Below are 24,190 nucleotides of genomic sequence, written 5' to 3' on the forward strand. Positions count from 1 at the left end.
AGGCGCTGCACTGGGGCCATGATGCAGGACAGGCTCTGTTCTCTCCTCTCCTCCTGGCCAGGCTGCAGGCCAGCATCTGCCTGCCCATACACTCCGAGCCTCTGTGTCGCCATGACCCAAAGCGCCGTCTTCTGCTCCGCGCTGCCCCTCCTGCTGCCCAGCACGACAGGGAGAGGAGCTTGATCTTTCTCTCCACTTTGCACTTTTCCCGCCTCTTGGGCTTTTCTCCTCTGCCGCCTGTGGAGCCAGGCAGGAGCACTGCAGGCCCGTTCCCAGCGTGGTTGCCCGTAGCTGTGCCTGGAGGGGCTGGTGTCTGCCCCAGCCCTCGGAGGGAGGGGCTGGGAGAGCCATGCAGCTGGCTTAGGCCAAAGAGGGTGGTTTGGGTGACCAAGATGTCAACTCAGTTGTGTAATCTTGCCCTTCCTCAGTTTAGTCTTTTTTGACCTGTTTTGTAAATTCCAGGCTCTTAAAAATCAATATAGCCTTTTGGGTTTTTCTTCAAATGGGGAAGAAGTAGGGGATGACTGCTCTTCCACAGCTCTAGACAGGTCCCTGGTTTTTGGGAAGCCAATCCCAACACTTGCAGTCGAAGCTGATGTGAAAACAGAGAGAAAAAGGAGTTTGTGTTCACTCCTGCTCCCACGAGTTGGTGGGATGGCTGCTGGTGGCAGCGCCTGTGCGATGGTGAGGCCTGAGGGGCCGTGATCTCAGGGAGTGACACCTCCTGCTGTTACGTCAGCCCTGTGTGCAGGCACCCAGCAGGGACACCTGGTTTTGGCAGTGCTGTGTCTTGGGCATGGGGTGTTTTTTGGGGAGCGAGCGTGGGCTGGGGAGTTGTGTGATCCACTGGCTGTGACCAAGGATGGTGCTGGGGAGCTGCTCAGGTCTGCCTCTGCTGCTCATGCTCTGCTTCACCTTTTGGGGGAGGTAGGATTTTCTTCATCTCTGCTACCCACAAACTGTGGAGGAAGGCTTTCCCTTCTCTTGATCTCTACTCTAGTGTGAAACACAGTTTAAATATTCCGATTTTTGAAACATGGGCTTAACCAACTTCCTGCCTCCCTCCACAACTGCTGGTAGTCTATCACTGCATACCAGCCTGAAGGACCTGGGTGAAGAGCTGGATCTAAAGTAAGGGTTGAGAAAAAATAATATTAATTAGTAACTTAATATCTGGAGAAATTGACCTTAAGTCTGAGGTGGATGGCATTTATGTTTCTGAGAAAGAAAAGTAAAACCAGATAATTTTCTCCATTATTTTTTTTTTTTTTTTGTGTGTCCCCAGTTCAGCGAGAGTTTACACAGAAGAAAACCTTCACTAGCTGGATAAATTCAATACTGGCAAAGGTAAGAAGGGGATCCTTTAGGAAAGGCATGCTTTTTTGGTTTGGATATGCTGTATGGAAATTACAATTTTTGGGATAAAGAAAATTAATGTAAGATTTCTAGGCACTGTCTGGAAAAACAGGCTCTGTAAAGCATTTGTTTAATAGATGCAACAGCATTGTACTGGTGATTGTCCAAGGACATTTGTAAGAGATGGTTTATAAGAAGATGACAGTATCTTTTGTGCTGACGTGGTAAAACATACTTGTGCTCAATTATGGTGCACGTCTCAGGGGTTTATGCAGTTCTATATTTATGATTAGTTTTACTGTGTTTAGGTAAGTTATTCTATTAATGCAATCTAAGAGTATGAGTTCAATGGGATGACCTGAGTGACTGGTTAAGCCAAAGCATATAGTAGTGTAAGTGCTCTTCAAACTTTCACAAAGCAGCTCACACATCATGTGATGGGGCTCTGACTTGCTCAGGTAAAAAAAAAATATTAAAACCCTATGTTTTGGTCCCTCATTGTGGAGAAGCTGCTGAGTTCATGGTATGCTTATGTTGTCCACAAGTGGGTGGAAAGAGGGAGGATTTAGTTATTCAGCTCTATAGGCAAATCTGTACTTCAGGTACATTGATTAAGAAATCAAAATATGAATTAACTGCTTTACTCAGCTTTCTGTTTTTCAAAGTTTTGGGGTCTTTTACTACATACCTCCTTGAAAAATATAAATACTTAAAAATGAGGCCTAAAATAACATGTATAAATCACAGAGGCAGGGCAAGAGGTAATAAGAGACAAACATAATAATGGGTTGGAAGAAGCAGGATCTAGCTGATTAGATGCAGAATTTATGTTTCAGTTTATTGAAAAAGTAAAGAATGCTAGACATTTTACTAACAACAGGGTAATCTGTGGTATTCTATAGTTTGTTGAAGTCAAAAAGACAAAAGACGAGTGTGACAAGTATTGAAATTTATTTTGCAGCATACACCGCCTTCTGTTATCTCAGACCTTTATACAGACATACAGAAGGGACATTTGCTTTTGGATCTGTTGGAAGTGCTTTCAGGTCAACATCTGGTAAGAAAGAGTAATAAAAATATTACCTCAATCCTTCCTGAAATCCAGCAAAGATTTCTGGATATGCTTAATTGTAACCAGATGAATGACCCCTCTGGAGTCATAGAGCTATTTTCAAGCAACTTATTCTTACATCAGTGACATGGAAACACACTGAAATAAGCTGATCCAAAGTAATTTGTGAATCTTTGCTGGACTTCCCTTATCCAAATATAAAATAAAATAAATTTTTACAACTGGGGATGTAACCTGTTCTTTTTGCTTCACAGCCACGGGAAAAAGGATTTAATACCTTCCAGTGCAGAAGTAACATAGAAAATGCTTTGACATTTTTAAAGAGCAGATCAGTGAGTATTAACTTTGAAATTCACAACTAAAGCCGGTTGAGCTGGTGGAACATTTTCTTTGTTAACAATGATCCTTTTTTTTTCCCTTAGCTAAAGCTCATAAATATTCATGTTACTGACATTATTGAAGGAAAACCCTCCATTGTGCTTGGCCTAATTTGGACAATTATATTTCATTTTCATGTAAGTATTTTAGTGATGTAAGAGAGTTTTAGAAGAGGGGAAAAGCACAAGAATGTGTTGACTTACGTGGCTTCCAAACAAGATGAATTTGTACAAAGCATGACATCTAGAAGGAGGGAGGAGACGCACCCGTGCGTCTTTCCTGTGTCTCTGAGCTGCTTCACCAATGCAACGGTGGCATCACGGCCTCATGAACAGTATCTAGCTGAAGATGATAGGAAGGAAAGATACTGAGAATTTTTTTTTTAAGTAACCAGTTAAAAAATAAGCTAAACTTTGCCTGTCTGTCTAAGGCCTGTAACGGTTAAGCTCCAAACAGAACAAATACTGCAAAGTGACTCACATCCGTCTCACTCAGAGGCAGCCCTGCTCTTCTGGCTGTGCTTGCAACGTGTAATTCTTGCTGTTATTTTTCTGAGCACAAAGTACCTGAAGTAACATGAAGGCTGTCATAGTGATGTTTCTTACACAGACTACTGAGCATGCCTCCTGCATAGCATGAGCTTATGAGGAGGGCCTTGCTTTAATCGTGCTGTAGGACTGTAGAGGATGATGGAGTCAAACTGTCTTCTAGCAAGAGCCCAGCAGTGAATTCACGTAGGTGCGCTGGCCATGAACTGGTGACTGGGGCTCAGGAGATCAGTAAGAAGCAAAATAATTTATTGTAGCCCATGTTTTTCTTGGTACAGGTACTTTGGTGCTGAAGATTTTTGTGCTACACCGAGCCTATGTGTTATCTTTTCACCAAAACCAAACTTCCCTAACGAAATATAGATCTCCGAGGTCTACTGAGTAGGTTTTTGTGCACCCTGAGAGCTCAGGCAAACTCTGAGCTTGCCTAATATATGACACTGTTGACAACGTGGAAGTCTTTGGTTGGACATTTCCTGCCAAAAATTCACCTGAAGGTGGACAATCAGGATGAAATAGTTTATGAGCACATACCCCCCCCCCACGATCTGAACTTTAAGGGCAGGGAACTACTAGCATAGCTGTCATTGAGTCCTTTCTAATTCTTTGTGGTTTTCTACTATGTCTTGGTAATTTTTCACTGAAGCCTGATTAACTCTCATCTCTGATAGATTGAAGAACTTGCAAGGACACTTGCTTGTACTTACAATCAGCCTTCACGTGATTGTTCAAGTGCTGTTGACTCCTCACCAAAGGCAAGCCGATCAGATAAAAAAAGTGCTAAAATTAAGGAACGGTGGAAAGTCTCTGCTACAAAGGCTCTTTTGTTGTGGGCAAAGGAACAGTGTTCACTGTAAGTTCCATCCAAGACATACAAATAGTATGTTACATGCTGTATTTACTCCTTTCCTCTAAATGTCATGGTGTTTTCCCCCTGTTCTTTTTAACATTACTTAGTGACAGCTTAACAGAAAATCCTTTAGATTTCAGATGTTGTTACCAGTACTTTAGTGTCAATCATGTCCTAAATATTTTGACACGAGCCCTTTAAGTATAGCAACATGAAACTAATCCTACTAATGAAATACCACAATGTAAGTTGAGTTGTTTGACTCTTTTCTTGTAGGGGCTTCTGTGTAATAAGTCTAATGGAATGTTCTGCTAGTCTGAATCCCCGTGGTTGGCACTGGTTAACAACTTTTCAGTTTGGTTTTTTTTTTTCATGAAAAATGTAGGATTTCTAGGATGCCCACACCCTGTGTCTTTCTGTCAAAATGCTGCACAATCCCCGGTGACCCAAATCCTAGAGGTCCTCGTCCGCAGTTGTAACCAGGGGTTTTCTTATGCTTGAGGTACAGGTAACAGTGTTGGTTTCAGTGGGAGTGTTCACAGTGCACAATCTAGAGCAGATGCAAGTACTTCTTGCAAGGGACAGACTTTACATTTTCTTCAAAGGCTGCTGCTTCACCCCAGGACATCTCAAATGTGTTTTACAATAATGTCAGCCCTTTCTCCCCAGCTCTTTGGTTGCTTTATGTTCTAATAACATCCTACTAACGTTCTATGTTTGTTAATGGCAGATAAAGGCCTTCATCAGCACATTAGACACTTTCAGGTGGTAGAATGTTTTCAGACTCTGAAGATTCCCTTCTAACTGTGTTTGATCGGGACAAGATTGATTGGCATTTAAAAAAATCTCTTTTTTTTGCTTTTTTTTTTTTTTAGCAGCATTGCTGTCTGTTTTGTAGGATCCTTTCTGAACTGTAATTGCATTGAATAGTTTTATTATCAGTGAATCCTATAGTCCTTGGTAAAAGAACAAACCTTATAAGTCTTGGCCCATTGTTTTGTAACTGAATTTGATTACCTCAAACCCCACATCTTTTCCATGCCATAACATACTCATAAAATACAGGCTGCTTCTGGAAAGTTGTCCCAGAATTGCTGTGGATTACAGAGCTGGCTGGCTGTATTGTTGTCTGATTCAGCTTCCGCAGTTCAATGGTGAAGTTCTCTTATGACTCCTCAGATTTGGTTCCTACTCTACTTTACTGAATTGATATTCCATTTCTAAATTTGTGCTTAGGACATCTGAGGAAACAGGCTATAACATTTCTTTTTCCTAATAATTTTTGGAATAGGCACGGTTCTATCAATGTGACTGATTTCAAATCAAGCTGGCGAAGCGGACTGCCTTTTTTAGCCATCATCCAAACCTTCCGACCAGATCTAGTTGATCTGGAGAAAGCAAAAGCTAGAAGCAATAAAGAAAACCTGAAAGAGGCTTTCAGAATTGCAGAACTGGAGCTGAATATTCCACGGCTTCTTGAACCTGAAGGTAAATGATCTACCTTTTTTTTTTCCTTTGTAATCAGGAATGAGATTACTGTAATCCTGTATGTGTTGACTTGTAATGCAGGAAAAAGTAAGACTGTGCTTAAGTTTAAAATGGTACATTGATTTTTACTGTGATGCACAAACCTGATGTTCTTTATTTTGTAACACCAACTGTACTTAGGATTTGTAGTATTTTTGAACTGGCAAATGCAGGAACAATATGAAGATATGAAACTTTCCTGTTCATGGGAGAAACTTTTTCATTAGTTGATCATGTTACATTAAAGTATTCCCCAGGAAAAAAAAAAGTCATTACATATTAATTTCTGTCAATGGTATGTTAGCTGAGCTGCTAAAAAATAAACATGTTTATGGTAATGTGTTTTAATAACTGCAGTATAGCATGTAATTATGTGATCAGGCCTTGAAGGCTGAATAATTATGTAAATGATGTATTGGCTTTTGTAGACGTTGATGTTATGAATCCGGATGAAAAATCAATCATGACTTATGTGGCTCAGTTTTTGCAATACTCCAGGAATTTACCTGAGTCTGAAGAAGACATGCAGGTATGTCAGGTGGTTTATCACTGAGGCTTTTTTAAATGAATGTACGTCATAGATGCTAAGAATGTCAGTACTTTCTTTCATAGAATCATAGAATGGCCTAAACTGGAAGGGACCTTAGAGATCATTTTAATCCAGCCTCCCTGTCGCCAGGGACACCACCTCTCGACTAGATCAGGCAACACCTGGGGACTGAACGGGAAATGAACTCACAACCTTAGCGTTGTTAGCGCCACGCTCAAATGACTGAGCTAACCGGCCCCCCCAGGTCATCTAGTCCAACCTCCCTGTCATGGGCAGGGACACCTCTCAACTAGATCAGGCTACTCAAGGCTCTGTCCAGCTTGACCTTGAACACTTCCAGGGAGGGAAGTCCAGTTTATAACCCAACTCAGTAACAGTTAGATAGTAGAATCGTAGAATAGAATTATAGAATCGTATCAGCCAGAAGAGACCCAGAAAATCATTGAGTCCAGCCTTTGTCCCAGCCCTATCAACCTACTAAACGATTTCTCCCAACGCAACATCCACCTGTCTCTTTAACACCTCCAGGGACGGTGACTCAACCACCTCCCTGGGCTGTTCCAATGGCTGACAACCCTTTCAGTATAGAAATTCTTCCTAATATCTAACCTGAACCTCACCTCCTGCAATTTAAATCCGTAGATCCATAGTAGATGCTCTGATTCAGCTACTCGCAAGGCTGAGTTGGATTGAACCTTCTGATGCTCCTGTGTGGTAGTCAAGACTCAGTATATTAGATTTTTGATGATACAGATCAAATTGCTATGCAAGTTGCTTTTTCATTTAATAATTACAGCTTAGTTGCCTTCATGTGTGCTCTGAAGTCTGTATGTAAATACTGGAGTAGAGGTAGACAGATTTGCAAATGTGCAGAACAACCAACTTTAAATTTTATAATTCGCATGAAGTTGTCGCTCACAGATCACGCTGCTTAGAAATCCAAGTTTTCTGTTCTCTTTATTCTCCTATGAGAGTTTATATGTTAATTGATTATTCATCTTCCTCCATAGTGTTAATCTCCTTTCAGTAAGACTGCAGTCAGACTCTTTCTTTGAAGATGCTTTCATACATCCAGATGCTAGGTTTAAAACTTTGACGTTGCTATATAATAGTACCTGACCCAAAATTCATTAGAATCCCCAGGAATTATTATTTATTTTTCAATAACTTTGAACAAGGTTTATCACATGCTCAATGTGTATTGTTTTATGGCATAATGTAAATAAAAAACAATGCTTGCAAAATGGAAAAATGAAATTTTCTGTTCTAATTACCAGGAAAAAGTAAGAGAGGCCCTGAGCTGGTTGGCTGCACAGGGAAAGAAGTTAGCAAAGTTGCTGATCGACACAGAGAATGAAACATACTACCAGAAGTACAAAGTAAGTTGCATTTCATATTTAACTGCTTCTGTGAAAAGAAGCTGTGTTTCTCATAATATTTTTAATATTTTTCATCTGCATTGCCTAAACCGTAGCCTTAAGTAATCATTGAAACAAGAGTTAGAAATCTGGCAATGAATTTGGTAAATGTCTTCATAGGATTGAGGGAAGGGTAGGATAAAATTCTTCATGTTAGGAAAAGGGTATGTGCTGCTTGGTTTCTGAGTAGAGCAAAGGGATTCTTTTGGAGAGAGTAAAGTGGTGTCTTAATTGATGTAGCTGAAGACTTGGACAGGATTTGGGCACATAGGCCCTTTACAGTGTTATCTTCACCATTTCTGTGATAATAAAACCAGTAGGTTTTACCCAGCTCACATTGTAGAGGAGTAGTTGAAATGCTGGCTGTAGATTGTGCTGAAGTAAAATTTCCTTTGGTTTATTTTGTAGCCAGAGTTTGGAATAAAATGGCCCATGGGGGACTGTGAGGGGAGGAGTTTTCCCTTTCTCTTGGTGGGAGGAGAGAACCACATCCTCACTGCACTGACATTATATTAAATGCAGATTTAGCTAGTGAATGGCACCTATAATTTCAGACCCAAATACTTCCTGGAGGCAAGTATGCCTCTTCCCTGCTATCTTGCTTTTCCACGTATCACAGCCTTTGAAGTTAATGGAAGTCATACTGATGTGTTCAAAGGCAGTACTTGGCTCCATGAACTTCCATCTGAAGTCGTCTTCTATGAATTACTCTTCCTTTTTTATCCCTAGGAAATGATATCATTTATGGAAGCATTTAACCAAGAAAAGAAACCCTTTCTGCCTGTCTTGTCATCAAAAAGAAGTGAAGCTGAGCGGAGCGAAGGCCAGCAGCAGATGAGAGAAGAGTGGGATAAACTGATCTCTCAGGTCAGAGGCATTTCTAGCTCACCTCATTACCAGTGTGGGCATGTTTGCTGAAGAAGCCAAAGCCTACCCCAGGAACATGGACAGGAAAAAGTGGGGTGATACTTTATTTGGTTTGATAAAAGAAATACTGACTCTGAGTCTGAAGTCCAGACAAACTCAGTGGTGCCCAAGAGGAGACAGAAGGTGACTGTGTTGCCCATCTGCCTCCTGAGGCTCAGGACTGTGAGATGTCTGTGAAAAATGTCTCGTGTCCGATTATCTGAGTACTCTTCTGATCAAAGTTTTTGGCCTCTTTATGCTTAAAGGATTCTTTTGGGACTTAATTATGAGTCAGATAATGATGCAGCTGGGAAAAGTGTGTTCATGTACTCCTTCCTGGGGCACAGACAGTGATAAAGTGAGATCTGGTTGGTCAGTGGCTGTGTCATCTCCCCCAGCTGCAAGTGGGGATGTACTGGACCTTGCTGGTTATTGCTCTCTTGCCAGCCCCGTGATGGAGAGCCATCCAGAGCATCCCTGTTTCCCCTTAATTTTGCAACTATAAATTTCACTGCTGCCAGGCCTTGAGATAGTCATGAGCCAAGGACAGTAAGTGCCAAATTCTCTGTGGCGTTACAGAGATTACAGGATGGGAGCAAGCCCGGGTCTGAGGTACTTGTAGCTGACTTCACTGGAAACCCATTTTCTGAACGGTGACAGGTGGCATTTGTTTGTTTCTAGGATGTCTAAAGCATCAGCTTATGGATCTTATTTCAGTACCTTGGGGATGGGGAGGAAAATAATAGTTGGAACTTTAATCGCTTGTTTTCCTTTTTAAGATTAATGAATGGAAAGCGAAGCTGGACCAGATGTTGCCCTCCCCTCTGGATGGCATTGAGGCTTGGCTTCAGGAGGTAGAACATCTGCAGGCAGAAGATCTGCCTGATTTGCAGGACCCATTTAAAGCAATGTTTGTCTTCAGAGAAATAATTGTAATATTTAAGGTATGCTGATCACAAAGGAACATTATGCTTCAGTCTGACCTAGCAAAGCACTTGTTATGGAATTGCTATTTGGCGTTTTGGGAAGTGGTGTGGGTATGTTTGTCTTCTGAAGATGAAAAGCTCTTCTGAACATATCTTTGAACAATTATGAGTTTAATTAAATAACTGCATGGGTCTATAAGGAAGGTTTCTGACTTCACTGGGGTGAGATTAAATTTGAGTACCATCTGAATGAGTAAATTACAGTAGTCTTTTTCATGTGGTTTCAGCAACTTGTTTATTTGCTAAGTAATAACACAAGTAATTGCATCCTTATCTTTAAATCTATGCTTAATGCATACCTATTCAGGAAAGCACTTGGGCTCAGGGTTACATTCCAGAGAGTTCATGCAGTTTGTGTATTTCAAGTTAAATATTTGCCAAATCACTCTGTAATTCCATTCAAAGCAATGGGAGGTGTTTTCATACCTCAGTACCATACAAGGCATTTGTTCTGGTCTTGAAATCTTTCTACTGAAAATAGTTTAAATATACTTTTGAGTTCAAAAACTTTAAAAAGAATAGATGTGTGGATGCCTAGTTGGTCTTCATAATCCTGTACTTTTTTTTGATTTTTTACAAACTGGAAGTTGGATGTTTTTGTGACAAGTCCTTAGAGAGAATTTGAAAGAATCAGAAGTACAAGTTCTTCTGAGAGGCTTGATAAGGCCACTTTTTTGTACTGTTGCTGGTCAGTTCTTGATATGAGAGATGGCTTTTTGTTGTTCATTGTTAAAGCATTTCTAAGAATAAGACAGAGAGAAATATTGTTGGTTTAGGAGTTTCTTTTTTTTTTCCCCATTGAACCTGTAGATAATATCATTAAGAATAAGAAACCAAAGATCCTTAATTTCTCTCAAATCCACTTTTTTCTGATGGGATGGCATTCTACTGGGAACTTTTTTTTCCACTTCTTCCTCTGGTCAGTCCTTTTAGTACATCTCACGTAGGTATCTTGTTGCCAAGATGGTGCCTTATGGAAATTTTATTTTCTCTTAAAATCTAGGAATTTACCCACTAATGCTTGTAACTGTCTGTCTGAAATAGTATTAAGGTTACAAAATCAAGTGTTTAAAATATGGGCATTATTTTAGGGGTTGAGGGCTGCCCCAGGATTTAGCCATTTCTATTAACATGCTTTGTGGCAGTTTTTATTACATATGAGTGAACTTCTGACATATATCTTTATATGCCACTTATGAATACACATGTATTCTGTGCGGTGCATTTTATGTTTTATTTTTACGTAGTGAATTTTGTGCTGAGATGCATGCCCGTAAAATATTCCTCAGTCATGTGATACCAACCTTTAGAGGGTTAATGTGATATGCTGTCAGCGTAGTGTTAGGTGGAAGTTTGTTGAGCAGCCAAATGAGATATTAAACAAGTGTGACATAATAGGCTTATTCCACAGGTTTTGCAGTCAGTCTTTGCTAACACCTAGCAAAGAACAACTTAATATCCTGAAACTGTTACTATGGCACTTTTTTGACCTAAAGTGATAATGAAATTACAGAAAAAAAAGATGGCACGAGTAGTGTAGGTCCATGTTCCTTATATTTAACTAGATGCACAGTGATAAGAGAAATCAAGCAGTACTGTGCTAAATGTGCACTTTAGAAGGTGATGAGATAAATACTTTCGTTGCACTGTAATGAGTAAACACACTGGAAGATTGTCTTGTTCTTAATAGCTCTCACTGTAATGGCAGGTGACTTCAGATTCTGAGCTGAAAAACTCCAGAATTAAAGGGAATGGCTTACTATGTCTTTTTCTCACCAGGGCTTGATGGATTGTTTTGATTCTCACTTGGATACCCTTCAATCATTTAAAAATGAAGATGAGAAGAATATGCCTCTAGTCTTACCTGAAAAGTTAGAGGAAATGAAAAGAAGGTAGTGATCTTCAAATTCCCTCTTCTTTCACTATGTTGTATTCCAGCTCTGCTCTTCACTTGTTCTTGCTGTTCTGAATAAAGTACACAATTTATCCATGCCGTGCAGGAAAAAAGCATTTTCCACCTAAGCAGAGATTGACTGTCATGTGGAGCCAGCAGGTTCACTCATTGGTCCAGTGAATGTCTAATCACGTGTAGAAAGTGGAGCTCATTAACAGGAGCTTTTTAGTGCCCTTGCAGGTGTGAGTAGGAAACACCCACTATGGGTAGGAAAAGTGAATATTTTTAATGTCAAAATTTCTCTGGGAGTGTGGATTCTGCAGTTTTTAACTTCTGCTGAGATCTACAAGTTGTGCCACCCCCTATATCTGTTGGGGTATATTTTTTTAAATGACCAGTGAATTGTGGACTGTAACTTGAGACCCTTTGCCTTACAGGTGTCTGATAGCCCTTCTCTGGGCATTTAAGGGTTTTCGTAAATTAAACAGTCAATATCAACTCAAAATTATTGCTACTTAAAAAAATGAACTGTTGTTAATTTAAAATTTTACTTCTGTCGTAACAAAATAATGTTTACATATATGTAATTCTGAGGGTTTAGGCTAAAAGCCTTATATGTTAATGCCTTCTATATCCAATGATTATGAGTCAGCTTTTGGAACATTTCACTGTTTGCAGATTCAGCAATATTCGTTTCACAAACCCCAACACCTTTCTTGATTACCACTATGGACTGTGCTCAGCTATTGCCAATGAGGTGATGTTGAAGCTAAATATCTGGGACATGAAGTATGGGACAAAAGAGTCTGTGGAATCACTGCTGGAAAATTGGAATGTAAGTTAAAATTGTATGCATCACACCCTGGCAATAATTATTCTTCCCCTCTCTCTTTGAATCAAGCTGGTGTCTGTGCTCGTCTGAAGACACTATGACCATTGGTAGAAGCGTAGTAGATTTGTGAGATCTGACTTTTATGGAAAGAAGGACCTGTAGACTTCCACAGAAGCTTTCTCAGTGTCTTACTGTTGTCCTCTGAATGAGAGTTCTTTCTTCAGTTTGGAAAAATAGAGTGAGCTGTGACTGTTTGCAGCTTTCTCTGTGTCCTTTTTTATTCTTTATTAGGAAGATTTCTTTCTCTCTAGACTACTTATAGGGCCAGCAGCAGCAGCCCGTCCCTAAACCAAAACCTCTTTGGTGTAGTTTAGTAGCTGCGATCTTCAAAAGCAACCATTATCTACGGTGCAGGCTAATACTACCTTTTGCTGTTGCCTCTTCCTTTAACTTCCTTACCTCCTTGCATTTTCCAGTGAATATGAGTTGTCTTATTTTGTTATATTTTGTGCTTTGGCTCAGCCTCTGATCTCAAGTTATTAAAATGATATGGGAGGGGGTGGAATACCCTGCCCCAGATACTGCCAAAGATGCATCAGGAACAGAGGCAGAGAGATGAAAATGCTGATGCCATCAGTTTGGCCCCATCTGCAGTTAGTGGGACTCCACTCGAATTCCATCTTAGTGGAGTTTGTGAAGAGTTGCTCAGAAGCTTTTCAGACTGACAAATCCCTGGTTAAATTAGTGGGAATTTCACCAGCATCAGAACTGCGAAAGGAGGCAACAAGAGATTGTGTAAAATACCAGTTTTCCTGAGCAGTATAAACCTTAGTCTGTGGTAAGATGGGAGCACAGAGTTGATCTTTGCTGTGTTGCTTGGTTCAGTTAGTTTCAGAAACACTTACTATCTTGTTATTTCTATAGTTGAGTTTCACGCTCTTTCTCAAGCTGGTGGAATATAGAGCTTTCACTAGGAGTTTAAAGCTGGTTGCTGGCTCTCCTGGTTCCATGAAGTGCAGTCCTGGCTGAGTGGTGGTGTGGTGGCCCAGGTCTGTCACAGCCACAGGAGAGGTTGTTCTGTGGCCTGCTAGATAGCACCTTTGTAGAGGTGAGGAGCTCTGGGGTGAGATGCAGCTCTGGCAGAGGGGAACTGAGGATCAACCCTCTCATCCCCTGTGTGGATGTTTAAAGGACAAGCCTCCTCTTCGGCTCCCCTTTTTTCTTCTCTCCCCCTTTCTGTCCCCTCTTTGGGTCTTGATCTGTGGCAAGAACTAGGCATATCAATATTTCTGTGCACGCAGGGAAACTCACCTTTCATTTTCGTTGCTTTTTTGACTTACATGACTAAATTCTGCCTAACTTGTTCTAGATGCCATTTCTCAATATTGCCTTAGGGCCTTAAGTTTTTGAAATAGACAGTCCTGACTCATGCAGGGCTGTGACTCAGGCAATGGCATTCAGGAGTTAATGTTCCTGTTTAAGTAACTTTCTGCAGGGGCAGAAAAAAAGAAGAGATCTATTTCAGACTAGAGGGTGCAGAGAAATTGCTGGATGGGCTTTGCTAAGTTGGCGTTTAACCTGCAGGTTATAGGTTCACACTGAATAAAAAATGTACCCCAAGCTGCATTTCCTGTCTAGTTTTATGTAGGTTAGTGTTACCCATGCCAATTACTTTTTACTTTGGGCAGAATTTCATTGAAGAAAAGAGACTTGAAATGCAGCTAGAAACTGCTACTCACATCTGTGAAGATCTGAAAAACAAAAACATATGCAATCCTGACTTAGGTAAGTTTATGTTGATAACTGATATGAAGACCTCTATTTTAAATGGATATGCTGCTGTAATTCCCACTTTGGAATGGATATGCTGCTATAATACCCACTTACGTTTTGTGTAAAATACTGCTTCTATGTAATTAGGCTCTCTGTTTTCAAATGTATAATGGTATTTCCTGTTTGATGTCCTAGCTGGAAGTCCTCAAGACATTAGTAAACTTTTTAAGACAGTGGAGTCAAAGATTTCTATGTGCAGAGACTATATTTCCAATGTAAATACCACCCTACACAAAGTCCTGTCTTCCTGGAGTAATTATACGGAAAACATTCACTTACTAAAGATGTGGCTGGAAGAAAAACGAAATGAGCATCCGAAAGAGGTACATGGTTGAATTTCTCTTTGTAATGACAGACAGAGATACTTGGAAACTTCCTGGAGGGAAAGCATTATGCATGACAGTGCTTGTTAGTGTTGCTTTTCTGTTCCTCATTTTGGAAATAAACTTTTGGCAGGGTTCTGCTTTAAATTATCTCCATGCCTCTGTCTAGATCCCTGCTGAGATCTTGGCAAAGTGGAATTCGGTTCATGGTTCCTTAAATGAAGCTGGAAACTATCTCATCGAAGTCAGCAAAGAGCAAGTTGGATCAAATATTGCCAAAGAGCTGAAGAAACTGAACAGAAGATGGGCTAAGTTCATCAAGAGGACACACTTTGTGAGTTACTAGTTTCATATGACTCTTTTGCCTAGCATCCTTGAAAGACATATTTTCTAGACTTACCAGCTTACTGCTCGGAGATTAATAAATCTTTCAGTCAACTCAATATTGCTGGTTTCACAACAGGAGGATCAGAGAATACACAGAGGTATCTCATTCTTAAGTCTTTGTAACTTTGTTAAATGCTCTTTATGACATGATGGAAGATGTTCCATTTAAAACCACTTATAAAAGGAAATCTTATTTCAGAGTAAAGCTTTTTATTCAGTTTTCGAGATGAAAGTAGTCAATTTAAGAGCTTGTTGAGCCTTTGTTAAATTTTATAATCTCTGCCTCAGATAGTAGAAATTAATTATTGCTTCATACGTATTTCTAGAGTTGTGCAACTTTACACAAGCTCACTTGACAGGTTTTTGGGCTGCTGTAAATTCCTATATAACTTGCTTAATGATACATGTATTACACTTTCTAGAATGCTTTCACGTGAATGACATTTTCACTCTTCTTGGGAATATTAGAGCTCTTGATTTTCTAAGCTGAGCCTTTCATTGACATTCATTAAAAGTACTGCTGTGGCCAAAAAAATACAGCATTTTTGTAGGAGATGAGCTTAGTGAAAATGCAAGAAGATCAAAGGAAACCTGTTCCCAGGGGTGAGGGAAATGCAGAGTTTCCTAGAAAAACCTGTAGTAAGAGATACGTTTAGGGAATACATTCAGAAGCAGAGATAGAGAGGCCCCTTACACCCTTAAAAGGGCTTAAGGACTGTAGAAGTAATTTTTCTGGTATTGCTTTGTACAGTATGGCTATAATATATAATTTATTTTTGTATATAATGAGGCAAAGGCAAATGCTTGAGCTCTTACATGGAACTGCCAGTACCGTTAAGCTGTTAGCATGCTCCCTGGTCTGGATTTGACCAACACCAGCTATCGTTCTCTCTGACAAGGCCCTGGCATAGCTGGGAGGCTGCTGCAGCCCAGGAATTATTTTCCGTAGTAGTGTGGCTGCGGCTGCTGGCTTATAGGGGAGGGGACAGGCAATATGGGCACAGGTTGTGCTCTCCCACCTGCCCTCAGGATTGAAGAACTGAGCCTCAGATGGTTTATTTTCCAGTATATTTGGCATGTATTTCTCCTTGAATCCCTCTTGGGTGCAAAAGCTGGAAGGTAGTGGTGACTGTGTGTTGCAGGAGGGTAGTGGAAAGACCCATGAAGTGAGGATGGATATGAACATTTTACCCTGCTCTTTGTTTATAGCTTGGTGAAGAGAGCACAGATGATGCTGAAAAGACCAGGGAGCTTCCGGTGAACCTGGAGAAAATTGAAGAGCTCCTTGGAGGAGTGGACAGCTGGGCAGCAGAAGTTGGACACCTGCTTAGCGAGATCAGTCGTGAGGGGCCAGTGGAACCTGAGACGGAGGAACATTTGCAGGTGAAAATGGAAGTACACTGCTTAACATACTTCTTCATCAGTTTCTAATCTTTCAGCACAGATTTGTGGCTGGGGTAGAACGAGCCGGCATCAGTGAAGCAGCAAAGAAGGTGGATTTTGTGCTGTAACACTGGTAAAAAGTCAAGGCAATGCTAGTGTTTTGATGTTGTTTTCCAGGCTCACTCCTGAGGAGCTATAAAGCAATCTTCCAAAATTAGTGTGTCTGGATGACAAGCAGGTGCCAATGAAAGTGCTGTTGGTGCCACTGATCAGCAGCTTCTCTGGAGTGATACTAATTATTCCCTATCCAGCACAGAATCTACAGCAGATTAAAACTTTGCAAGGTGCCTAGTTGAGATTTTCCCCTGGTCCTACAGTGCTTTCTGTCATCTATCCTGCAGCTCAGGGAGAGGATTTGGGACAATTTTAAGGCTTATCTGTCAGAACATGGGGTATCTGAAGTATTTTCAGCATCATGCTGCATCATTTGTACGTCTCATCTTGTAGGCAGTTGCTCTAAACATCCACAATGATGAATTTCTTACTTCCACTAGTGTCTGTTATTTCCCATGTCATCTGCCAGGCGTTACTGTTCCTTCCAGAGCAGATGGCAGGTAGAAATATGTGTTCGTAACTCAGCAGCTTCAGTGCAAAGTCTAATTTATTTTCCTGACCTGCCAGTGAAGGTGAGACTGAACAAAGATGCCAAGGTTTGCCCTGGAGAAGCGGAAGCACTGTCTTACTTTGCCTTTTGCTATTTCTGCGACAGGGCCGGTATAATCCAACAGTAGGAAGATGACCACCAGAAGGAGGTTTCATTGGAGCTCTTCTGTCTCGGTGTTAAAATTATACAGATATCTTGTTTAATACATTAAATCCACCTAAAATAACTGTGAACTAGAATTAGTGTTAGTTTAGCTTTTGTTTTTTGCCTTCTTGCACTGTGTTTATTTGACAGAAAAGATTCTATTAATCTTCTTGTAATTGTGGGCTTACTTATATAGAATAAGCCTTGTTTTGCAGTGTGACACTAGATGAAGTTAACAAAAGAGACCCTGAAATGCAGCCTCCAGAAATGTGGCTGGTATTATATCTCCATGTCTGTGAGCAGAAGAGATCAGCTCGCTTATTACCTGCAGTACAATAGGTCGAGAACCAGAATAAAGCAGCGATTATCATTAGAAGAATGCTAATTGACAACTTCAAACAGGAAAATGTGTTGAATATTCATAGATCAAAACAGCTCTTATAACGACATTTCATGATAAATATTCAAATATGGCACACTATTTTTACATTCAAAACACCCAGCTGCTTCCTGCCTTTTAGCACTGAATACCGCAAGAAAATCTGAGCCTTGATATGTGCTTACTTTTGGCTGACTTCGTGATCAGACAATGCATATCCAAATGTGTGGTTTGTACATCCGTTTGGAAAACTGTTTGAATGGGAGAGCGTGTTTAAAAAATACTTCTAATTGACTCTGGGGCAAAAACATGGGAAGTATCCTGTTGAGAGAAAGACTGTTTCAGCAAACAGAATCCCCTATGGATGGCAGCAAATGTCTTTCCCTCTACAAAGCGATTTTGCAGTGAAATATGCTGACCATAATTGGAATATAAGATTTTTCCTTGACCAAAACCTGACAATCAGTGCTGGCTTTTTCATTCAGTTCCTTTAAACAAAAAGACATAAATACTGTAGAAGCTTCTAATGCTTTTCATTCAACCAGAGCTTTGCTGCAAGGGGAGCGTCATGCCAAGAACAAGTTGTGGCAGCAGAAGAGATATTGCAATCCCTGACGCAAAATGTTCCCAGTCAGTTGTCCCAACAGCATTCTCACACCACTGGGCTGCAGGCACGAATTAGAGAAGCCAGAGACAAAACAGAGGTAATCCTGTTTTATTGTTACTGTCCTTTATACACAGAGACTTCTCTAAATTTAGCATTATCTGATTAGGATGACTCCTTGTCAATCATATAAAATAGAAGTGGAATCAGTCTCCCAGACTCTTGCTGAGGCAAAAACTAGAGCATTACGAAGATCAGTATCTCAACTTGAATAACTTGAGTGATGACCTGAAACCATAGCTTTATGTAATTAGTGACACTCAGGCATATTCTGAAAAGTCTCTTTCTTCCAAGGCCCTGATGAGTGACATGAACAACATCTTGTCCAAATCTGAGGAGAAACCCTTGGAAAAGGAGGCTTTGCTCAATTTTGAAGAATCCCAGAAAGAAATCGAGGCCTCTATTTCAAAGGCTGTACAACTTGTCAGTCAAAAATTAAGTCCGGAAGAATGTATTTCAAGATATGAGGTGAGTTTGTTTTCTAAGCCAGCTGAATTTGAATATTTCTTATTAGTGCTATTTAGTCTCTAAAAGCCTAAGATATGACATTGAGAAAAAATATCAGGTGTAGTGGTTTTGGTAGTTATTAATGCTTTTCCCAGCTTTTTGATTTAGCACTGTTAGCATATCTTAACTTGGCAGACAGCTTGGGTGAACACATGTGAGTCTGTATGGCAGTTTATTCAGTGCCCTGTCTTAAATTACTCCATCATCCCATCAGAACTCATCATGTTCTGACCTAGAATGCCCTCATACTCATAGGTGAGTAGCAAGGGCTACCACAACCCGTACATGCAACATCTATGGGCTTTATGCATGGTTTTTATATGCTCCTGATGTCATTTTGTTAGGCAAATAAGCTACGTCCAGTTCTGTTTATTTTTCGTTATGATGCTTTTCTTGCAGGAAGCTTTTAATGCTCTGGATAATAAAGTTCTTGACAAATTTTTGAAAGCAGCCGAACAACTGAAAAGTGTTTCATCTGATCGTGAAAAGCTGGTAGTGGAAGAAAAGAGTAAAGATGTTCGTAAAAGATGGGAGGTGAGATGACATAAGAAGACGAATCTGCTGTCTGTTCTCATTAGGCCTGGTGTCTTTGAAAAACAATTTTTTTTGGTCACAATATGTTCTGAGGGTTTTATTTGCTTTGTAATGCCATCTTACAGGGATGTGTTTTGAATTTTGCAGGCGGTTCATCATGAAATGATATCCTGTGTCCAGCTCATAGTAGAAAGAGAAAAAAAGAAATTTAATGCAACTTTAAAAAAAATCAATAAGCAGTTAGGCAAAGAGAAGAAACTCCTAAGCATGGATAAAACCAAAGGGCTCGTCAAGGAACATGAGGTACCTGCCCTGCTCATTTTCTCCTCACCTTCCTGTCTTTGTGAATGCATTAATTGTCCCTGGCTCCTTTTTAGGTATGTTATTGCAGCCTGTGTTTGTGAAACAGGTTCTTGTGCTCTGTGTTATGTAAACACAGAACAAAGAGGCCACTCAAATTATTTCTTTTCCCTTTTTGACTACAGATATTAGCATCCTTGCAGACTTTTAGAATTACCTCCTTCTTACATGGATGATACCTTTTTTCTACGTTTTTTATAAGACAGCCTTGAGGCATTAAAGCAGATTTAACTCTACAGAGTGTAAAAATAAGAAATGATTGTGTGTTCTGTGACTTCCTGGGTTTGTTACGTTGCATAGGTGGTACTAGATGCTTTCAGTTGAGGGTATCTTCCCTCAGTGCAATAGCTGCACTTAACTTCTGTGTTTGTGCTGTATATAAATTAACCATGGAGTCAGACATAAGACGTTGCCAGGATGAGTCATGGGGAATCTTACGTATTCCAGAAGCAGTGGGTTTTACACTTTATTGCTTCTACTATATTCCTTCATCCTCCTCTTTGAGATACATTGATGTGGCCAGTGTACCATTTAGAAGGATAAGAAATTGCTCTCTGATGAAATTCTGGTCTTTGCTGAATTCAGTGGAGTTTTAGTCTTTGCTTCTCACAGGTTCATGTTCAGCAAATATTACATATGTAAGGGGAAAGAAAAACAAGCGTTCTCAGGCGTATTCCTTCTGCTCAGTTTTTTTTTAGACTTTTAATATAACTTTATTTCACCCTAGAAAGTATAATTATTGATGAGGAATATTTTAAATAATTTTTCCAACTCTACTTTTTTTGCAGTCAGTGGAACATGTATATCTGTTGTAAGAGTGAAGACTTGGCACCACAGTAGCAAAAATTGTAGTAACATAATGAACTTTAAAATCAAGCAGGAGTCAGTATAGTCTAGTGAATGCAGCTGAGAAACTTGTCGCAAGAAATCCTTGTTTCTTCCCTGGCTGTATCTGAAACTAAATCAAGTGAAAATAAGTGTTTCCCTTCTGTTTTGACAGCTTATGCTTTAAGTCTACTCATCCAAGAAGACAGCGGAAATAGAAGAAATTGTGTGAGAATAATTGCATATGCTTATGACTTAACATGTTTTTCTTTGCTTAGGCCTTTTTTTCACACGAAGGCATCCTGAGAGAACTTAGTAAGACATTAGAAGACCTTAAAACATTGGGAAAACTAGCAGAAGGAACTGTCCCAGGGATACAGACACTGACTACAGACTGCGAACAAAAGCTAGAAAAGCTTCAGCAAATGGTGGCAGATACTTACACGGCCCTGCTCTCTCATGCTGGAAAAGGACAGCCACCTAAGAAAGAGTGGGTGACTGAGTGCATGATCTGTTGTAGCTTCATGGAAATCAGATATATGGGTGAATTTTATGATACTGTAAATGTACTACCGAGTATATTGCTATGTATTTTACTGTGGGAAGCTGTACATTTCAACATTTAGTATTCAGTTACATAAACTAGTAAGTGCAATGTTTGATTACCTTCGATCACAGCTGCACTGTTTTTGATTAGCCAGGATTTCTTCTTTTTTTCATTGTGTTTGTTATTTAGTCCTTAAGCTGAAATTTTGTTTAAACCGTAGGAGATCCATTGTTGCTTCTGAGAATGGAGAAAAGCCCGGTTCTTCTCAACAAATTGGTATCCTTTCGGTAGAGGAGGTAAGGAGTCCATTCTTACTGTTAGAAAGCAGTGCTCTGTCTAGGGGAGACCACTGGCGAAAGGGAAAACTAATTTCTCTTATATTCTTATTGTAGTAGCACCTCAGGCCTCTGATCAGACATCAAAAACCCATTGCACTTGGGAATGTAGACTGAGTAAATATTCAAAAGTAACATGCAGGGCACAGCACTAGGCATCCCAAGTTGATGTGAGTCTCCAACCTTGCATAATATTTTGCTAAAGAATGGTTTTCAGCTGAAAGAGTCAAGTGTGAAGCTGTGTTCAAGTGCAAATATCCCATTATATCCCAGTAATTTGAACAGGTTTCAAAGGACAGAGAGGAGGAAAACAGTGAAGAGTTGGAGACATTTGCTTTAGAAAAGTATAGGGGAAACCAGAACACACGTGTCTTCTTGTAAATAATTTCAGAGAGAGAATATGCTGCACTTCATCATTTGGAAACCACAGAAGATAAACATTCATGCAAGTAAGGCTGCAGACAGCTCATCAGACAGCCTCCAGGCTGGTGGCTTATAGCAAGGGACTCGTTGCATTTACATAAAGCTTGAAAATATGTAGTAATTGGCTATTATCCCTTGATAATCTCCCATGAGATTTCCTATAAGGCTACTAATATTGTACCTGACACCCTAATGAAATCTATTCTCTCATGGATAATCAAAGTATGAACTGTATGACATCAGCCAGACTGAGGGGTAGAATATTTCCTGGAATCGAGGGTGAGAGACACATGAAGGCATCTGTGAGCAACCTGACAAAAGCTGCAGAAGACAGATGTCCATGGAGCTGCAGCAAAAATTTGCACGAGTGGATTGTGCTTGCCAAAGACCAAGTATCTGTGGAAGGAATGAATGACCCGCCTGCAAGTGTTCAAAAATTTGCTCTTTTCATTCGTGACTGAGTTTAAACATATCTTGTATTTGTGAGAGGTGTCTCTCATCTCCTTGGGGACACATGAAGCAATTGCTTCTTTCAGGAGTTCACAAGTGCCTGTTGATCTTCATTGTGTATGAATGCAACATGATGAAGAGGTCACCTTTACCTTTTTTATTTTTACTTAGATCTCAAGACCTGCTGCAGATATAGTTTTGGAACCAGATGTGAAACAGCACAATGGAGAAAACTGTGCGAAGAAATTTGAGGAAGAGAGTGACTTGCCCATACCAGCTTTATTAGAGAGGTAATTTTTAAAGGATAAATTGCATGTATATTAAGAGATGGTACTATATTAGGTATTCAGAAATTAATGGGATACACTGAACAAAGGGTGCGCTTTGCTGTGCAGATATGTTCTTGTTCTACTACAGTTTACTTAATTGCTAAGGAAGCACTATAGTAGCTACATGCTTTGAACATAAGGATTTTGTAGTGAGAACACTTAGAGATATAAATCTTGTTTTCTTTTCTTAAGCCACAAAAATCTGTTATCTGTTATCTTACTTCAAATATTGCAAAATAAAAAAAAGATGTGTAAAGTTTCTTAAAGAACTGACATTTTTATGTTCATTTAGAGAACACAGGCAGACATTAATACTTGAAAATTAGCCAAGTGAACAATTTCTCAGCTCTTTTATATGTTGCTCATTTATGCACATTCATTTGGGACTTAGGTAAAATTATGCATTTGCAATAGACTGTGCGTATTTTATACAGTAATCTGCCGGTCTGAAAGTCCCATACCCTGCCATGTTCCATTAAATTAGAAGTCTCTGAAAGTGTTTGCACCTTTCTTATAGCTTTAACACACAAAGAAGCAACCTGGAGGAACTTCTACAAAGCAGCAGAGACAAAGTAGCATCTGGCTTTACTGATGAAATAAAAAGCACTTCATGCCTTCAGAATAAGCTGGTTGAACTACAGGTAAGTATTCATCTTTCAAAAACAAAGCTGATGCCTAAATTCATATTTTCTGATGCAGAGCCCTCACCTCTCTGTGTTAGGTGTATTGCCAGAGGAAAAGGAGCATCCTTACAACTGCGTTTATTAGAAGTGAAATCGAGGGTGTAGCAGTCAGCAGAACTGCTCTCCTACTTAGCAGTGGAGTTTTGCAAGGCTTACTGAAAGAAGAGATTGGTGACCTTCAGTTTGTGATCTGCAGGTTGAAACAGGTGTAATGCAAAAAATGACTACAGAAAGCATCTTATTTTGTCAGTAGGAGTGGTAAGTGATGGACCACGGTCAGGGCTGGAGGAGTCATCAGAGTGGAACTAGAGTTGGCAGTGGAGTATATGCCGAGTCAAACTCTTCCAGGACTTGTAATTTGATTACGCTTGTGAGAACCTTAAGGACATGATAAAAAGCACATAACTGATGTTGTAGAATTTATTACTGTAATTTTTCAAGTCCTTGCTTGAAGAGTATGAAACTTACCCAGGATCTTAGAACTTGGTTCAGTTCTATGTTTACTTTTTGTTCTTTTGGATGTAGCTGAGATATTTTGCACCCACATCTTGTAGTAAAAATGGCTGGACTGTATTTGTTGAACCTCTCATAAATTGTAGCCAAGGCTTATATTTAACATGGAAATTTTCTTCATAAAAATTTAGTAGAGATTTACATGCAGCTAAAAATGGAGTCTTAAAGAAAAAGAAAGCATCAGATACTCTTACCTTCTGGTGATGTTTTCACTTTTTCTGCAGAGACTCTTGTGTAATTTTATGATCTGTCCAGTCCATTGAGAAATACAGTATCATATTAATGCAATTAATATGCATACCTTTTAGGTGGTAGAGAGTGAAACAAATTCTGGTTGGACACAATTGGAAAACATCTCATCTACCTTAGAAAATCTTGTCGATGAAGTGCAGCATGCTGCGATCTCTGAGATGAGAAGCAAACTAGAAGGAGAATGGAAAGAGCTTCAGGATATTATAAATACCAGGTATAAAAGAACACTTCAAGAGGTTAGCTAAGAAATAGTTCTTTGCAACTAATATGTGTTTTGTGAAGGGAATAGTGTGTCTTACAAGATATATCTGCACACTTTTAAGTTTTTAAAAAAAGTG

At 39.8% G+C, this 24,190-nt stretch overlaps 1 protein-coding gene across 1 annotated transcript in view; it reads left to right on the forward strand.

Moving 5' to 3' along the window:
* Positions 1–24,190, forward strand: part of LOC104275738 (nesprin-2-like) — a gene marked incomplete at its 3' end in the record, with an annotated part of 82,239 nt that overhangs the window by 8,796 nt on the left and 49,253 nt on the right. Inside the window, 25 exon segments of the mRNA XM_009871780.1 lie at positions 1,286–1,347; positions 2,318–2,413; positions 2,683–2,760; positions 2,851–2,943; positions 4,026–4,207; positions 5,496–5,692; positions 6,160–6,260; positions 7,559–7,660; positions 8,429–8,566; positions 9,385–9,549; positions 11,371–11,483; positions 12,164–12,320; positions 14,006–14,102; positions 14,286–14,473; positions 14,643–14,807; positions 16,070–16,243; positions 17,976–18,134; positions 18,389–18,562; positions 19,001–19,135; positions 19,283–19,438; positions 20,599–20,810; positions 21,088–21,163; positions 22,247–22,365; positions 22,922–23,045; positions 23,909–24,066. Of these exon segments, the coding sequence (XP_009870082.1) occupies positions 1,286–1,347; positions 2,318–2,413; positions 2,683–2,760; positions 2,851–2,943; positions 4,026–4,207; positions 5,496–5,692; positions 6,160–6,260; positions 7,559–7,660; positions 8,429–8,566; positions 9,385–9,549; positions 11,371–11,483; positions 12,164–12,320; positions 14,006–14,102; positions 14,286–14,473; positions 14,643–14,807; positions 16,070–16,243; positions 17,976–18,134; positions 18,389–18,562; positions 19,001–19,135; positions 19,283–19,438; positions 20,599–20,810; positions 21,088–21,163; positions 22,247–22,365; positions 22,922–23,045; positions 23,909–24,066 (3,421 nt within the window).

Source organism: Apaloderma vittatum, unplaced genomic scaffold (genome assembly GCF_000703405.1).
Source record: "Apaloderma vittatum isolate BGI_N311 unplaced genomic scaffold, ASM70340v1 scaffold15006, whole genome shotgun sequence".
Classification (NCBI taxonomy): Eukaryota; Metazoa; Chordata; class Aves; order Trogoniformes; family Trogonidae; genus Apaloderma; species Apaloderma vittatum.